This window comes from Suricata suricatta, chromosome 4 (genome assembly GCF_006229205.1).
Source record: "Suricata suricatta isolate VVHF042 chromosome 4, meerkat_22Aug2017_6uvM2_HiC, whole genome shotgun sequence".
Taxonomy (NCBI): domain Eukaryota; kingdom Metazoa; phylum Chordata; class Mammalia; order Carnivora; family Herpestidae; genus Suricata; species Suricata suricatta.
In genome coordinates, this window is record NC_043703.1 from 67,226,019 (window position 1) to 67,246,019 (window position 20,001).

Here is a 20,001-nt window from a genome sequence, read left to right on the forward strand (position 1 = left end):
GCTGAACCCAATCTTAGAACACTAGAGATCCGGTATACTGCCAGATGACGGAGTGATTTCCAGAGGCAGCCTAGGAAACAGAAATCAAATGGCAGCTCAAGGCAATGTGTTGGCAACAGGACAGGTGGTCCCAACATCCAGAAGGCAAACGTGTCAAATAAATATAGCTTTCTACTCACTTCCACTGAGAAGTGCCTTCAAAGTATAAAGTGGAAATAATAAAAAAGCAATCACATTAGAAACATTCTAGTGAGATTTCTGAACTAAGAATAACAAAAAGATCCCAAAAGATTCCATGGGGAAACTTTCCAAAAAAGAAGTGAGAATAAGATCAACTTCAGATTTCCCAGCTGCCAAGACTAGATACCAAAAACAACGTTCTGAATTTTCTGCAGCCAAATCCTATGCCATGAAACATAGGCTTCCCGTATTCAAAAATAAGGGAAAATATATTTTCAGCAAGCTAAGACACAGAGAAAGTTTCCAAACTATAAGCCATTTTGAAAGAATTATTCAAATATATACTCTACTAAAATATTTAATTCATAAGAAAAAAATCAATCAGTATATGTTACAAAATAGAAAAAGTTATACAAATAAAACCAGCAGACTCTCAGATGGTTCAAAAATAATATAAAACCAAAACAGATGCAATAAAATCAATGACAGAGTAAATGTAAAACTAACAGGATGAAAAAATGTATCAGTCAAGATGAAAGGCATAAAATGGGACATGGATTTAATTGGGACACTGCTGTAAATAGGATAATGATATACTTTTTAAATCTTGTAACACTAAAATATAAAATTCATGAACATTTATACAACTAGCAGAATATCGAAATAAATCAAAACAAAAATGATTTAAAATAAAAAGAGTAGGGGTGCTTGGGTGGCTCAAGTCAGTTAAGCGTCTGGCTTCAGCTCAGGTCATGATCTCAGTTCGTGGGTTCAAGACCCGTGTTGGGCTCTGTGCTGACGGCTAGCTCAGAGCCTGGAGCCTGCTTCTGATTCTGTGTCTCCCTCTCTCTCTGACCCTCCCTGCTCAAGCTGTCTCTGTCTGTCTCTCAAAAATAAATAAAATACATAAAAAAATTAAAATTAAAAGAGTAAAAGTAAACGTCATCACTGCAGGAGACTTGACTATATCACTTTCAAGAACTGATAGATGAAGTTGAGATGAAAAATGGTAAGCAGGGGAAACGTGTAGAAATATAAGGAAATTAATAGAATGATAAAATAATCAAGACAAGCATTCTTCAGAAAAAATAAAAAATATGGAGAAAAGAGCTTAGCAAGAAAGATGAACAAAAGATCAAAATTATAAAACTCTCCAAATCAATTTCAAATATGAAACATAATTAAAAAAAATCAAAGTACCAAAGCTGTACAAGGAAAATTTTTAAATTTTCTTTACAAAGAAAATTATAAAACTTTAAGGAAAGACACCTTGTAGATGAGCAAAGAGAGCACTGATAAAGAACAGAAGGTATAAACAATATAAGTAACAATGCAGGGGACTAGAAAAAGGAAAGATTACTCAATAATTTATAATGGGAAATTTGGTTGTCCTAATGAGAAGCAAAAAGAAATGAAATCCGTAAGTCACAGCATACAAATAAATTAATTCCAGATGGATTTAATTTTTTAATGTCAAAGAAAACCTTAAAACTTTAGTACATATGGGAGACTATTTTTACAACACTAGGGAAAGATTTCTTAAAGATATAAAAAGCACTACAAAAGAAAGGAATAAATTTAGCTACATTAAAGTTGATAATTTTTGTTCAAAAGACACCACAAAGGGAGTAAAAAGACATACCACAGATGAGATTTTATGCATTTTAATTATGAAAATATTGTAACATATACCAAAAAAGTACTAATGTGTTATGATTACCTATAAAAGACAAAAAGCTCAGGAAAAAAAGGGAAACGACCTCAAACGGAATTTCAGAAAGAGGCAATGTAAATGGTAACTAGACATAGAAACTTAGTAACCAGGGAAATGCAAATTAAAACTAGAATGAGTTTTAATATATTTTTTAACTAATAAATAGGCAACAGTGAAAAGATCTGATAATAATGGGTATTATATACTACTAAAAAGCAAGTTTTAACAATGATCTTGAGAAACAATTTGGGTATGAAATATAAAGTTAAGTGTGTGTATACACTGTGATTCATTAATTTCACTTGTATAACTATAACCTAAAGAAATTCTTGTTCATATGCAACAGGTGGCCTCTATAAGAACATTCATAGGAGCACTGTTCCACAGAGAAAAGAAATAGAAATATTCCAAATGTCCACTAAGAGAATAAATATAAGAAATTTCACACATTGATATAATACAGAGTAATGAATGAAGTAAAGCTAGATATAACAAGGATTATTCAAAGAAACAAATGTGTAATGATAAAAAGTCAGCCAAGAATACATATGGTATAACTTAAACACAGGGACTGAGCCCCACGTTGGGCTTCCCATGCTGAGTGTGGAACCTGCTTGGGAATCTCTCTTTCCTTCTTCTGTCTGCCTCTCCCTGACTCGTGCATGTGCGCTCTCTCAAAATAAATAAACGTTAAAAAAAAGAATAAGCAAAACTAAGTAAGTATGTTATTTAGAGATATACATGTGGTAAACTGTTTTTAGTTGGGGAAAAATAGACCCCAATTCAACACAGTGGTTACCTGGGGCAGAAAAAACACAGAAGGAATGGTCTAGAGAGTAATAAACCAGGAACCAGCAATACATAAGTGTTCACTGTATTATTATAAAACAAGTTACAAAACTGTTCAATATATATTCCTTTGTACAGATCAAAAATAACATTAAGGTAAGACAAATTGATGGGTTAGTTTAGAAGTGAAAGGTCTGCTTCTGACAAGATCTGATTAGGTGTTCTGAACCTACCATTGGAACAAATAGAAAGGCTAGATAAAAGAGCTTTTAAAAAATCAGTTTTAAGGTGATAAAAGAGATACCAAAGCAGTGAAAATTTGCCAGGCAAAGTTTCAAAACAGGAAAGAAATCAAGAGATTTGAGTCTGGCCCTAGGATTACTTTTCTCATAAAAATTGGTAACTGATTCTAAAAGGAAAAGAGACTGACAACTGAGCACTGTTTTCACCACTCTCACAGAGGTGGAAAGGAAAAAAGCTGGAATACTGGGTCCAATAAAGGAAAGAGTGCAAAACACACTGGACATCTAGATGGATCCCTAGCTAATACACCCTACACACACCTAAAGGTGATCAGAAAAAGAATCAGCCTGTCAGAAACTGAAGTCAGGCTTCCAAACTGTATTCTTAACTGGACCAAGGTGATCTGACAACAGCTCAGCTACCTGTCAGAAGGAAAAATAAATCCTCTCTAGAAAAATTACAAAGTCATTCAGGGCCTCAAATTATCTGTAACATTTTTCATACATAAATCTACCACTCAATCAAAAATAATGTGTAAAGGGCACCCAGGTGGCTCAGTAGGCTGAGCGTCCAACTTCAGCTCAGGTCACAATCTCAATGTTTGGGAGTTTGAGCCTTCCATCAAGTTCTTTGCTATCAGCACAGAGCCTGCTTTGGATCCTCTGTCCCTCTTTATCTATGTCCTCCCCCACCTCTCAAAATAAAAATTAAAAAAAAAAAATACATGTGTGTGGACTAGATTTAACCAAAAAGAGGGAAAGAAAAAACAGGTAAGACAAAAAGAGCCACAGGTGATGTAGAAATTAAGGCTGAAGTCAACATTAACATAATTAAAGAAGTTCAATAATTAAATGGCAAGATAGAGAATTCTGGCAGGGAACTAAAAGCTATACTAAACACTACAGGGGGTTGCCTAGGTGGCTTAGTCAGTTAGTTGTCCAACTTCAGCTCAGGTCATGAATGTGATGGCTTGTGAGTTCGAGCCCCATATCAGGCACTGTGCTGACAGCTGAGTCTGGAGTCTGCTTTGGATCTGTGTCTCTGTCTCTCTCTGCCCCTCCCCCACTTGTACTCTGTCTCTCTGTTTCTCCAAAATAAACATTAAAAAATTTTTTAAATTTAAACTACAAATAAATTATAAAATTGAAATATAAAATAAATACAATTAAGAATTCAATGCATGGGCTTAACATGAGATTAAACAAATCTGAAGAGCAGGTCAGAAGAAAACAAAACTGAAGCATCAAAGGGAAAAAAGTACATGAAGGTGTCATAACACTGTATCACCGTAAAATAAACTGTATGTTTAGGATGTATAATTAGAACTACAAGAAGAGAGGAAAGAGAATATGAAAGAAAATTTTTCAAAAAAGAAAAAAATTTTTCAGAACGTATGCAAGACATCAAAGCTAAACATTCACGAAGAGTTACAAGCCCCAAGAAAGATAAAGAAAAACACACCCACACACACCATAGTGAAACTGGAAGCCAGTGCAAAATTTAAAAAATTAAAAGCACTCAAAGCAAAAAGAAAGACTGTCAGCTGATTTCCAGAGAAAAAGTAAGAAAATGGAAGACGACAGAATAATTATTTTCAAATTACTAAGGACAGAAAACATACTCGTGTAGAATTCTAAACCTGAAGAAAATATCCTTTAAAAAATGAAGGCAAAGTAAAGACATTTCCAGACAAAACCACGAGCCTGAATTCTTAGTAATCCATACTAAAAGAAATAACTACTTTAATTCTCTAAGTAGGAAGAAAATCATCACACAGATAAAAAGGAATGAAAAACAAGAAAAATATGTTGGTATATCTAAATAAATATTAACTGTATAAAATCACAACAGTAATGATTCTGTGTGTATAAGAGCACAAAAAGCATCAGGAAATAAAGGGAATGAAAGTATGCTAAAGTTCCTAAGAATACTGAACCGACGGTCCTGAAGCTTAAAACAGACTCATTATAACTGGTCTTTAGTGAGTCAAGGAAGAATGTTGCAATCTTTAGGTCAACACCAAAAGAAGAGGAAAATGTAAAAAATACGTCACTAAAGGGGAAAATGGAATAAACATATTTAATCAAAAACAAGGAAGAGCGTGTGGGTGGTTCAGTCGGTTAAGCATCTGACTTCAGCTCAGGTCATGATCTCATGGTTCGGTTCGTGGGTTTGAGCCCCACGTTGGGCTCTGGGCTGACAGCTCAGAGCCTGGAGCCTCCTTCAAATTCTGTGTCTCCCTCTGCCCCTCCCCCGCTCACACTCTGTCTCTCTCAAAAATAAATAAATGTTAAAAAAAAAAAAAAGGAAAGAGTAAAATGAATATGGAAATGATAGAAATGAGGACAAAAATTAGATGACAAATTAACCCAAATCACTATTTACATTATATATAAACAGACTATTCTAAATAAAAGAAGCTGAAAGAATGTATGCCAGGACTAGGTTCAGTGCAGTGTCCTAAATACGCCATTTAGATGAAGTTTTCAAGTCCTCTCTACTGTTTCTAATAGTTCATCTTGCTCTCTAAGACTGAGAAGAAGATAAAAATAAAAATGTACACTATCCCCACTTCTATTGTTTTAAAGGTCCTGGCCAAGGCATGAGGAAGAAAAAGAAATAAAGAGCATGAAGAATGAAAAAGAAAACAATAAAGCTGTCTTGATGAACAAATGAAATGACTATGAAAAGAGAAAACCCCGCAAATGCAAATATTAACTAGTAGAATTAAAAACTGCCTTGGGGCACCTGGGTGGCTCAGATGGTTGGGCGTCGGGCTTCGGCTCAGGTCATGATCTCACGGTTTGTGGGTTCAAGCCCCGCGTCAGGCTCTGTGCTGACAGCTAGCTCAGAGCCTGGAGCCTGCTGCGGATTCTGTGTCTCCCTCTCTCTCTGACCCTCCCCTGCTCATGCTGCCTCTCTCTTTAAAAAAAAAAACAAACAAAACTGCCTTTAACACGATCCTAGGATAAAAGTCAATATAAAAAAGAAGTAGCTTTATATCTATATCCCAACAATATACAGTTAGCAGAAATATTAAAAATTATATTATCTACAATAGCATCAAACAACATGCCTAGGAACATTCTTAAGAAAGATAAGGCTGGGCACCTGGGGGCTCAGTCAGTTAAGCATCCGACTTCGGCTCAGGTCATGATCTCACGGTTTGTGGGTTCGAGCCCCGTATCGGGCTCTGTGCTGACAGCTCAGAGCCTGGAGCTTGCTTCAGATTCTGTGTCTCCCTCTCTCTCTGCCCCTTATGTGCTCATGCTCTGTCTCTCTGTCTCTTAATAATAAATAAATGTTAAAAAAAAAATTAAAGAAAAAGATAAGGCATCTACACAAAAATTTAAGAAAACATATCCAGGTAAATTGAAGACTATGACATGCACCATCTTCATGAAACAGAAAGCTCAGGATGATAATAACATGTTCACAGAATGAAAGTGGCATTACAATTGATGAGGACTAAAATTTGTACCTCAAAACAACACCTATCAAAATTCCAGCCAGTCCGGGTGAAGTAGTATAGGGAGAACTGATAAGCGGATTCTAAAATTTAGATAGAAATGCAAAAGGCTAACAATAACCCAAACAATCTTGAAAAAGCTAATGATGACAATAATGAAGCAGTAGTAGTAGCAGCAGCAACAGCAGCCATTGTCATTAAAGACATCTGGAGGACTTAAGCTACTAGATATCAAAAGTTGTCAAAGCAATCTCGAGAAAGAACAACAAAACTGGAAGCATCATGCTCCCTGATTTCACACGATACTACAAAGCTACAGTAATCAAAACAGCATGGTACTGTCATGAAAACAGACAAAGAGATTAATAGACAGAAACCCCAGATGTAAATCCGTGTGTGTGTGTGTGTGTGTGTGTGTGTGTGTGTATAGTCAATTAATCTATGACACAGGAGGCAAGAATATACAACAGGGAAAGGACAGTCTCTTCAATAAAGTGTGTTGGGAAACCTGGACAGCTACATGCTTATACCACATATAAAAACAAATTCAGAAGGGAAAAAGATTTGAATAAAAGACCTGAAATCATAAAACTCTTAGAAAACACAGGCAGTAAGCTCTTTGACATTTGTCTCAGCAGTAGTTTTTTTCAGGAGTCTCCCCAGGCAAGGGCAATAAACATTAAAATAAACAAATGGGACTATACCAAACTAAAAGTCTTTTGCAAGGCAAAAGAAATTGTCAACGAAAAGAAAAGGCAACCTATCGAATGGGAGAAGCTATTTGCAAATCATACATCAGATAAGGAGCTAATATCCAAAATATATAAAGAACTTACACAAGTTAGTATCAAAAACACAATCCAATTAAATAACAGGCAGAGGGCTTAAATAGACAATTTCTCCACAGAAGACACACAGCTGGCACATGAGAAGATGCTCATTATCACTAATCATCAACAAAATGCAAATCAAAACCACAATGAGATATAACCTTGTACTCATCAGACTCACAATTATCAAAGATACATGGAATAGACTGTTAGTTGCCAAAGGAAGTGGCAGGTGGGCAAAATGGCTGAATGGAGTCAAAGGCACAAACTTACAGTGATAAATAAGTCATCGAATGGAATGGAATGGACAGCCTGGTAACTACAGTTAGTAATACTATTCAGTGTATATTTGATAAGTTGCCAAGAGAGTAGATCTTAAAAGTTCTCACAGGACAAAAAAAATTGTTAACTGTGAGGGATGGATATTAACTAGGTTTTTGTGGTGACTGTTTCACAATATATAACATACTGAATATGTAACATAACATAATATGTTACATGTCTATTATACCTCAATTAAAAAACTAAAGGACAATTTAAAAGACAACCTACAGAATGGGAGAAGATATATGCAAAACATGTATCCGACAAGAGAATTGTATCTAGAAAGTATAAAGAACTATTACAGCTCAACAAAAAGACGGCCCTAAAAAAAGACAGAACAGGACATGTATAGCCTTTGCTCCAAAAGATACACAAATAGCTAGTAAGTACATCAAAAGATGCTCAATATCAGAGAATGCAAATCAAAACCACAATGAGATACCACTTCACACCTGCTAGGATGGCTATAATCATAACAGAAAATAGTAAGTTGGCAAGCACGTGGAGAAATTGGAACTTCATACACTGCTGGCGAAAAGGTAAAATGGTGTAGCCTCTGTGGAAAATAGTTTGTCAGTGTCTCAGAAAACTAAACACGGGAGCACCCAGGTGGCTCAGTCAGTTGAGCGCCCAACTCTTTGATTTCAGCTCAGGTCATGATCCCAGGGTTGTGAGATTGAGCCCCATGTCGGGCTCTGCACTGAGCATGGGTCTGCCAAAGATTCTCATTCATTCATTCATTCTCTCTCCCTCTCTCTCTCTCTCTCTCTCCCCCCCTTTCCCTTCTCCCCCTCTTGAGCACTCTCTAAAATAAATAAACAAGTTAAATACAGAATTACCCTATAATCTAGCAAAGGCATATACCTAAAGAACTAAACACAAGTACTCAAACAAATACCCAGCCACAAAATTCATAGCAGCACTTTTCACAATATTCAAAAGGTGGGAAAAACCCAAATGTCCATCAATGAATACATGGATAAACAAACTGTGATAAATACATACAACAGAATATTATTCAGCCATAAAATGGAATGAAGTACTGATGTATGCTACAGTGTGAATGAACATCAAAAACATTATGCTAAGTGACAGAAGAAAAACACAGTAGGTCACATATTGTAGAACTCCATTTATAGGAAATACTCAGAACAGTTAAATCTATTAAGACAGACAGGAGACTGGTGGTTGCCCAGGGCTGGGGAAATGAGGTGTGACTGCTTAATGAAAATGATCTGGAATGAGAAAGAGGTGGCAGTGACACAAAATTGTGAATGTACTAAAATCTGACTGAATTGTGTACTTTAAAATGGCTAATTTTACATTATGTGCATTTCATCTCAACTTTTTCCAAAAAATGCAGCAAGGAAGGAAGTCTTTTCAATAAATGGAGCTGAGTCAGATGGAAAGAAAAAATGAATCTTGATATTAATCATATACAAAAATCAATCCCAAGTAGATTTCAGAGCGTAATGTGTAAGTGAAATAAGTAAAGCTTCTAGAGCAACACTGTCTCACAGAACTCTGAGATGGTAGAAATGTTCTGGGCTGTTCAACACTAGCAATATGTGGCTAGTGAGCACTTGAAATGTGTGACAAGATCTACAATTATATTTAGTCTAAACCTAAGTTTAAATAGCTACATGTGGCTAGAAGCTTGCCTATTACCATAGTTCTAGAAAATAATACAGGGAATATGCTCACAACTATGGAGTACACAGAAAAGACAAGGTAGTACTAAAAAGAAAATAATAAAATGAAATCTGTTAAAAGAACTTTCCGTTCGTCAAAAAAAAAACACCAAGAGAGTGAAAGGGCAAGTTAGAAAGTGGGAAAAGAGATTTGCTAAACATATTGCCAACAGGATACATAAGGAAATCTTCTGAATGAATAAAAGAAAGACTGACAATTTAGTAGAAAAATGTGGAAGGTGCTTGAGCAGACACTTTCTGAAAGAAGAGAGCCAAAATGTGAATACATATATGAAAATGTGCCTAGGACATACCATTCATCACACATTCATATAATGGCTAAAATGTTGAAGACTGTCATATCCTGTATAGTCAAGGAAATGGTAAAACTAGAACCCTCACTCAGCATATATAAGGATTTTAACTGGTATAATCCCTTTGAAAGACAATTTGGCAAAAAAAAGAAAGAAAAATAATTTGGCAAAATCTACTAAAACAACTTATACATACTTATACTCTAAGATACAGCAACTACAAGAGAAATTCATACATAAGTGCACAAAATGACATGTAAAACAGTATTTGTAATAGCCGTATGCACTTAACACTGGAAGTAACATAGATGTCTAGCAACAAAACAGATAACATGGCATATACAAACAATGAAATACTATATAGCAACAAAAATGAACAAACCATTGCTATGCACAATGGATGGATTCATCTCACAAATGTAAATGCTGAGTTAAGGAAGTCAGACATAAAATATTTACTCTACAAAATTCCATTTTTCAAAAATAGGTAAAACTAATCCTTGGTGTTAGAACTCAAGATAATGGTCATCTTCAGGGAGAAGAGAGTGGCTAATAATAAGAAAAAGACACAAGGGCGATGGGGGTCTGGTAAATTTCTATTTCTTTGCCTGGACTGTCACTGGCCAAAAAATGCTAACTCTGTGAAAACTCAATGAACCACTCTCTTAAAAGTGTGCACTTCTCTGGTATGTTTTATCTCAACAAAATTTTGCATTAAAGAAAACAAAACACAGTAAGGATATCAAACTTGAAACACACGATTAGCATACATAACCTAAAGAACATATGAAATATTATACTTAGGGGAGGAAAAGTGAGAGACACAACTGCAGAACATAGGCAGGGACAATGGTAATTAACATAGGCCTTTGATCTCCAAATTACAGGGCTCTAGTCAACTAAAGCTAAACAGCCACGAATCATTAGAGATCTTAACTATTTTCCCCCCAAACTATTTTTCCAAAATAAATCAGTTTACAAGTATTAATAGTGTATTAAACTATATTAATAGAAGAATAATGATGGATATGAAACATGTAAACAATATAGCTATGCACTATAAGAATTATAACCATATTTTATGAGAAAAAAACTTTATACTTCTTTAAATTCTCCAAAGAACCTAGTACAGAGAGCACAAAGCAGCCACAAAACTGATGGTTACTTAGGTGTCTGCACATGCATAAAACTCCATGTGACTATAAGGAGTCAACTGACCCAGACTCAAACCTGCCCTGCCCCAAATAATCACAATCTGAAAATAGACAAAAGTCACTTATTCTTTCCTAATAATTTCTCCTAGTGCTCTTAATTCTCTACAATATGGAGGGAAAGCAACAACTATTGTCATGACAACCATAATGTGCACTAGCTTGTAAGTCTTCACATTTTTAAAAATAGATCATTATAAAAATTAACCCACTATAAAGTTGAAAGAAAATCAAATGATATTTTGTATTTACCAAGGAATGTACTGCAGGTTACATGCATATACTCAACTAAAGACATGTTTCAAGGTCTCCAGTTCCACTGGAGATAACAGCATGTTAAAAAGATAAGGAAACCTCAAAGAAGGCAGAGTATTATTTACGTCATTTCACTTCTCTCTCTGTTGCATAAAATTTTAGAAGATAACACAGTGAAGAAGGTCTAAAAAATATAAATTACCCGATCATTCATGAGAAGATCTTTCACAATGAAAGTAGCTACCAAGGACTTCAAAGGAGCAGCAAACTGATCAGGTGCAAGGAGAGCGATATGTCCAATAGTAACCAATGGTGTTATGAGATGTTCCAGGTTGCTTGGATCTAGGCTCTTATGCAGAGGCTGAAAATGCAGAAAGGAAAATCTATTCAACTCTATAAATATGTAAATAAACTATTCACATATTTTATGTTCAAATCAAAAAAATCACAAAAGCTTCAATGCATATACATGATTTAAGTAATACCCTCAAGCTTATATTTAAACTATAGGTTATTTATATCTAAAAGGCTCACATTTTAGTATTTTCAGTTGTGTCCAAGCCATATTTTAGAAATAGGTAAAAAAAAAATTTCAGCATGGGAGAATCATATTATGTATTATACATTTTATGATCACATATATGAATACGTTAGAGACTGCTAGGGTTCACCAACATCCACTGCTGTTCTACTTCCTAGATGGCTATACATGCAGCTTTCTCTGCAGTCAGATGAGAATATGTAAATATCTCTGGTTATTAGCACACTTGGTGTAAAAGTGAGGTATGCCAGGCCTGCACTGAAGCAAGTATGTGGAGTGTATCTTCTCCATATTCTCTTTACTCACTGACAGGCTTAAGGATCCAGTTAGACTTAAGAGAAGGAAGCCACTTGTCAAAAAAGTCTGTGTGCCTAAGCTGTTGATTAGAATGCAATCCAAACACCCAGCTGGGCATTTTTTTTCAGGAGCAAGAAATAAACTTTTATTATATAGAGTCACATGCATTTTTGTGGATTTTGGTAGCATCAAATATTAAGTATCATAACTAAAATAATTACTTTTATCATTCTGATAGAAAACCCAAACATTAATACATATTTTGCCATGACAAAAGAATGAGACTCCTCATATAGATAATACCTAAAATGTTTTGTTAAATTTTTAAAATAGAGAAGTCACAAGAGTGACTATAGTAAACTATCACTGGCATAAGCAGTGTGTGTGATTTTTGTGTGTGTTGTATATTATATGAATAAATACTCTCAAGAAAAGTGTATTGAAACTGGTAACAGTTGCCTCTGGGAATGGAAAATGGGTGGCTGGGATACAGGGTTGAGGTAGAGGAGGAAACATTATTTTACTATTTACTGCTTGGGTTTGTTTTATATCTTTTGATTTGGAAACAAGTAAATTATTAAAATTTTCAGTGATACTTTTAGTAAAGAGTTGCTGCTGTCTTCCCATGCTGAACATAAGAATTCTAGGCTTGAAAAACAATATTAAATTGTTCTTCCCCAACATATTAGGGTACAGTGAGGCTTTACTTAGTCAAAAATATACTTAAATAAGTTTACTTTTTGCTATTCTTGATGACTTCCCTGAACACTTCCATTGTATACCTAAATGCCAGCTTCTTTATATTATAAATGAAAATCTGATTCATATAGGTTTTTTTCAATAATGGGTGTGATTTTACAAAATAAGGTAATAAAATCATTTCTAAAAAAAGCAAAACTAATAGACCCTGGATTAAGAGTAATCTCATAAAGGCCAGATACATCTATGAAACCTTTTCTCAGAAGGTAGCCAAACTGTACATTACAGCAAAAGGATTATAGGTTAGGTTATGGCAAAGATAAAATAAAATATCAGAGAAATAAATAAATAAATATCAGATATATAATAACAAAATGAAAATAAAAGTACATAACAAATTCAAGTTATTATCAACATTATCCTGCTCCTTATCACCACTGAAAAGAAGAGAGACTAATCAAGAAAACCAAAAGCTTTCTAAATCAACATGAATTCATTAAAGTCATTCTCATATATAAAAACAGACTACAGAAAAATGCCTCTACCCCAAAAGACACAAAATTAAAAACAGATTATTTGCTATATACAACATGATGTTTGATAAAAACAACTACTTTTTTCCTGGTTCAGGTCTTTAGCATAATACATGAAGATATGAAAAGGTTACATTAATGTTTCTAAAACGAGACAAGTCAAAGCTTTTATGGTGAAGCAGATTCAGCATACTTTCCAAACTGCTTTAATTTCACTCAAGGTTCCTGTACTATGTAAAAATGCTAAATATATAATAAGAATACTAAAGACAGTCCCAGATTATATAGACTAAAATAAAACACAATGCTTAGAAAGGGTAACAGTAATTTAAAGGGCAGAAAAAAAAATATATTTAAAAAACAATTTAATCTGCATGAAATTAGGTCAGTGATTATGTAAGTATAAATCTGCATGTACTTTATATTACCAATTAGAACTGACAAAACTCCACAAACTTCAGCAGTATCTCATAAACAGAACTCTAATTTTCAAACCTGTAAACTGACAGAATATTCCTTACTAATTATCAATAAGTATGATTTTACATATACTTATTAATGAAAAAGTTTCCTAATATTAAATGTGCAATATCAAAAATTATGATACAATTGTTTGATTTCTGAATTTAAGTTAGTACTAAACATCTGATTAATCAGATATTTTCATATTTTAACCACTCATCAATATTGATTATACTGATTCAAATCCTGAAAACATACTATAAAATGATGCGTCTCAAAATGTAAACATTCTACAAAATCATTATTATGTATTTTTTTAACTGTAATATATGAAACAAAAAACTTTTTTTTTCTCTTTACCTCAAATATCTGTGCAAACTGGGTCTCTTTACTAGAAAATATCGCATGGATACAATGAATGGCGTATTTGGCTTGACGGGGGGGTCCTTTTTTAGATTTGTGATGTAAAACAGGAAGCAAAGCTCTAAAAAAAAAAGCAAAAAATAAAATTAAAGAAAAACAATAAACCAGAAAAATCAGCAAGATTCCACTAGATACTTTATTGTGTGTATTTTTAAGTAATGTTTTGTAAGAACAAAAATAATCTACCTGAACTCATTTTCCACTATCTCTAATTTTGTTTTATAAACATCTACATTAAAAATATAGTACAAATATAAGAGTTTCTTTTCTACTTTTTACTTAACAATTCTAAATAGAAACATGGATGATGACCCATTCATTTCTTCTTAATGTCATTCCCATTAGTCTTTTCTCTTTTGTTCTCAAAGCTATCACTCCAGCTAAGTTGTTGCTACCTTTTATATAAAAGCACTAAAACAGGACCTAAACTGTTTTTCAAGTCTCTTTCCTCTTCTGATTCATCTTTCACTTTATACCAGGACAACCTACATAAAGGGAAATCAGATTATAAAACCTACACAAACTGTTTACTACATGCTGGGCACTTCTATTAAAACTCCTCAAATGCTTGCCTTCATGCTACCAGAATATTTTGGACAAGACACACAATAATACATAAATTAGCAAAATATGTGTTACATCAAGTTGTGATAAGTGCTGTGGAGGAAAAAAAGGAAAATGAAGAAGACAGGATTGGGAGTGGAAAGAGGTGTGTGAGTATTCTAATTTGAAAGAGGGTGGTTACAGAAAACCTTGCAGATAAAGTCACCTTTGAGCAGAGTTTGGAGGGAAGTAAAGAGTGAATCATGTAGCTAGCTACCTGGAAGAACATTCAGGTATCATATCATTACACTACACAAAAACTTAGAATGAATAATGAATAAAGCAGGATCTCTTAGCTCAACTATTTATTCAAACATCTCATGGTGAAAGCAATTTCTGAATCCACTTCCTTGCTCAATACCAACCCAATGCCCAAGCACTAAGAATTCAGAGATACAATAATTCATCATAGTAATAGAGTATCACAAAAAACACCAACAACAAAATATAATAAAAAGACAAGTGATTGAGGGGAAATTCTACATTTCATTTTACAAAGGGTTAATATCCCTAATGTAAAGATCTTTCACAAATATAGAATGAAATGACCAGCAATATGGACAAATGGGCTGGATATAATATAGAAAGCTTTTCAAAAGTAGAAGGGGCACCTGGGTGACTCAGTCTGTTAAGCATCTGACTTTGAGTCAGATCATGATCTGTCAGTTCATGAGTTTGAGCCCCACATTGGGCTCTGTGCTGACAGCTCAGAGCCTGCAGTCTGCTTCAGATTCTGTGTCTCCCTCTCTTGGTCCCTCCCCGACTCACACGTGCTCTCTTGCTCGCTCTCTCTCAAAAATAAATAAATGTTAAAATAAAATAAAATAATAAAATAAAGTAGATATTTATGTGTGACAAATAGCGATGTGAGAAAAGATATTTACTTTCACTCATTTACAAACAATATATAAATTAAAACAACATATAAATTAAAACTTCACATGATGAGGGCATATCTGAAATGGGATTCTCTCCTACCTCAAACAAGCAGAAAACTGATAAACATGTTAAAGGTTTTAGACAAAGGACAACAGGCAGCATATGACTGTAATCCCTAAAAGATGGAAAATAAATGACAAGAATCCTACATCTACCCCTGCTTACTGCTTGCAAGGCTCCAGACTGCCATGTAAGGAGAAGTAACCCAGTAAGAATCTGGTGGTCGCATGGATTTGAGGGAGACCGAGATGGGAGATGAAGCAGCTATAATTTCTAAGGCAAAGTTCCACAAAGGAGGGAGCAACAAAGACAGCAAGAGAGTTTGAATTCTGGAGATCTACAGAGGGGTGTCCCAAGTCTTTGACTGAATAATGATCAGTGCCATGCAGGAAGAAAAAAAGAAAAAAAAAAAAAAAACTACCAGAGACCAGGAAAAAAACTCTGGAAAACAGTAAGCCAAAAAATGTCTTGACCCACATGGGGCTGCTAGTAATTCAGGTCTCCACCAGCCACAGTAGAACGACCTTGTAATACATAACCAGGACAAAATTCATCAATAGAAATAGTCCCAGAAATGGCACAGGTAACAAAATTAGCAAAAACATATGCAGCTGTTATCAATATATTCTATACAGCAAAGAAGAAAACAGGACATGAGGACAGAAATGAAATATACAAAGACCCAAATGCAACTACTAAATATGAAAACTAAGAAACCTGCAATGAAAAAATATACCAATAGGATCAAAAGTAGATTATATATTACAGAAGAAAACATCAGTGAATTTGAAGACATAGCAATAGCAACTATGCAAAATAAAACCAGAGGGAAAAAAGAATAGGGGGGAAAAAAACCCAGAGCATTAGTGACCTGTAAGACAATATCGAATAGTCAAAAATATATACAACTGGAGTCTTAGAAAACAAAGAGGTGAAGAGGGTGAACAGGAAAAAAAAAATATTTGAAGAAATAGTTGCCACAATTTTTCCAGATCTGATGGGAAAAAAGACCCACAGTTCCCAAAATCTCATAAGCTGTAAGGAGAAGAAACATAAAGCAAATCATTCCAAAGCATACCATTATCAATTTGGTAAAAACATTCTGAAAAATATATATACATTATGCATGTAAAAACAGTACATACAGAGGAACACTTTTCATCAAAAACTATGCAATCCAGAAAATAATGTAGTGTCATCTTTTAGGTACTAAAAGAAACTAAACTGTCAAGCTAGAATTCCATGAGAAAAAATACCTTTCAAGAATGAAGGCAAAATAAAGATTTTATCAGGAAAAAAAAGCACAGATAATGAATTACAAGCAGAACTATACGATAAGAAATATTAAAGTTATTCAAGAAGAAAAATTATACCAGATGAAAATAGAGATATCTAAAATATGAAGAGATAGAAATGGTAAATCTGTGTGTACAAATAAATCTATCACTGTTAATCCAAGACTTATCAAACTGTTTAGAGGAAAAATATCAACACACTATAGAATTTATAACATATATAGAAACAAATTATGCCAACAAAAACTTAGACGGGCAAGGCATGTAGATATATTGTAGCAAAGCTTTTATAGTATACATTAAATGATATCAGTTTATTTAAATGTAGATATTTCCAGTAATGAAGATAATAAAACAAAACAAGCGAGCAAAGGAAGAAAAGAGTGACCAACCAAGAAACAAGAAACAGATCCTAAATATAGAGAACAAACTGATGGTTATGCGGGGGTGAGGGGGTGGGATGGGTAAGATAGGTGATAGGGATTAAGGAGAGCACTTGTGATGAGCACTGTTGCATGGAAGTGTTGAAGCAGTATACTGTACGTCAGAAACTAGTATTTCACTGTATGTTAACTAACTAGAATTTAAATACTTAAGAAAATTAAAAAAAATACTCAGTTAATCCCAAGGAGGGAAGAAGTAGAGGGAAAGGGGAACAGAGAAAAGATGAAACAAAAACAAAGATGGTAGCTTAAACCTAATTATATCAACAATTACATTAATTGTAAATGGTCTAAATATCTCAATCAAAAGATAGTTTGTCATACTAGATTAGAACAACTAAAAACAAAACCAACCAACAAAAACATAACAAAACAAAGACTAACCTATAGGATATTTACAAGAAACTCATTTTATTTATCAAGTCCCAGAAAGATTTAAAGTTAAACAAAAAAAAAAAAAAAGGAAAACGCCATCCCTCGCAAACACTCATATAAAAAAAAAGTAGAAAGAAGTGGCTATACTACTCTCAGACAATAATGGTAGAACAAGGAAGATGACCAGAGACAAAGAGACATGTAATCATAACGAAAGAGATGTACAAAGGTTGTGGGGAATCAGGTACATTCGTATACAGCTGGTGAGAATGCAAAATGTTATAGCCACCATGGAGGGAAATGTAGCAAAATCTAGCAAAATTATATATGCATTTACTCTAATAAAAAGCACAAATTAAATACTTAAATTTGGAATCACTACCAGTATGTATCAAAAGAAAAAAGCAAGATGGAGAAAAGTATATGCAGTGAGTGTACTTTATCATTTGTCTGTCAAAGGGGGTATATGAATACACATGCATACTGAAACACACCTAGATACACATGCATAGAGGGCTATTTGTTTTTTTAAAGTTTATCTAAAGGTAAAAAAGAATAGGTAGACAGATCAGAAACAGAAGCTAGACTTCTTGGAATATATTTTGCTTTTCAGAATTGTCTTTAAAACCAGTGAATATTTCATATAACTTAAAAATAAAATTAAATTTTAGGGGCACCTTACTCAGTAAAGCATACAACTCAGGGTTGTGAGTTCAAGTCCTATGTGAGACATGGAGCCTACTTAAAATTAAAAAATATTTTTTTAATTTAATGTAATTTTAAAAGAGCAATCTTTAAAAAATAAATGAACAAAAGTATATATCCATCTGGTGGCATAATTACACAAAAAAGAATCATTCCAAATAACTATGAAATATGGAAATTTGGCTGTAAATCCCTACTGTGGTATACACCTTAAAGACAAATGAAAACTGCCTAAACAAGCAAACAAACACTGTTTTTAGGAATAACACTGGTAGTGCTACTGCTTTTTCTGAGACTGTTAGGTATTTATTATGGGATAATTCAAATGAGTTAATCTGTAATACCATGATTTTACCACTTTGTATGTTATCTAAGCATGGGGAGAAAGTGATACAAATGTAAAACTGAAAAAGATTCTGTAAAAATTCTGTAGCGCTAGAATACATACTAGAATAATCAATATAAACACATAATGCATTTTATCTTCCAAAAAAACCTTTTTCTTTTTTTGCTATGTCCACTAAATCATTTTAGAAAAATGACCCACACATTAGCCATTAGTACTCACAAGACTCACATTATGATTTTCTTAATTACATCTCCATTAAAAGGAAGCAGGGCTCCTTAGAGAAATGACTGATTTCAGGTTTGGGACAGGACATGTACAAGATGGGCCTGGAACATCTTGTCAGATCACATTGCTAAGAAATTACAGAGATTAGTGGAACTCTTCAAAGGGACTCAAAGGTCAATTTAAGTAGGCTCCTGGGTATAGATGGGGCAATATGAGCATCACTGAAAGTGATCACTGCAATTGACAAATATGTGTAAATTCATAAGCTTATAATGGTTATTTTAAAAAGACAACAGTTAATTATCACACTTGAAGGATGCTAGTGAAATCATTATTTTGAACACTGTTCAATAACATAAAAAACAAAGCATTTAACCTGCCTTTCATGAACAGATGTAATACTGGAGAACCAGAAAATAGATGAGAAGATTCTCTTTATGAAACTAATAAATAAATAAGGAATGACAGAATATCAGATCTGATTACTAAGCAGCATCAACTGCTAACATCACAAAAAGAGAAATAACCCGGTATCATGTGCCTCCTGATAGAGGAGCATACCACCATCTATAAAGTGGTCCTCTAACAACAAAAAAGTTGACTGGAATCCAATCAGGCCTCTGGATTTAAGTATAACCTAATAGAAAATATAAAGAACCCATTAAAATATGGCAAAGGCACACAATTAGTAAAAATCAGTCTATGTGAAACTCTGTAAGAGAAACCTGGTTTCTCTATCAAATACAAAGGAAGAAACAAGGCATTTTAATAAATGTATCTACAAATAACACTATGGGTCTTGATTTTTAAAAAACTGTTAAAAATATATTCTTGAGAAAATTAATTGGATATTATTAACATTAAGCAATTAGTTACCTATGTTTGTGAGAAAGGTATTATGTTTATTTTTAAGAGTTTTTTTTATTGAATAGTTTATTGTCAAATTGGTTTCCATATAACACCCAGTGCTTCTCCTCACAAGTGCCCCCCACCATGACCATCACCCTCTTCCCTCTCTACCCCTCCCCTTCAATCCACGGTTCATTTTCAGTATTCAATAGTCTCTCATGATTTGTGTCCCTCACTCTCCCC

The 20,001-nt window shown here is 33.9% G+C and overlaps 1 protein-coding gene across 9 annotated transcripts in view; it reads right to left on the bottom strand.

The window, feature by feature from the left end:
- Window positions 1-20,001, bottom strand: part of PDS5B (PDS5 cohesin associated factor B) — a 184,282-nt gene that overhangs the window by 37,562 nt on the left and 126,719 nt on the right. For all 9 annotated transcript variants that reach the window (XM_029936869.1, XM_029936868.1, XM_029936870.1 and 6 more), the window contains 2 exons: window positions 13,913-14,036; window positions 11,223-11,381 (listed from right to left, as the gene is read on the bottom strand). In XM_029936869.1, coding sequence (XP_029792729.1) covers window positions 11,223-11,381; window positions 13,913-14,036 — 283 coding nt within the window. The remainder of the gene's footprint in view (window positions 1-11,222; window positions 11,382-13,912; window positions 14,037-20,001) is intronic.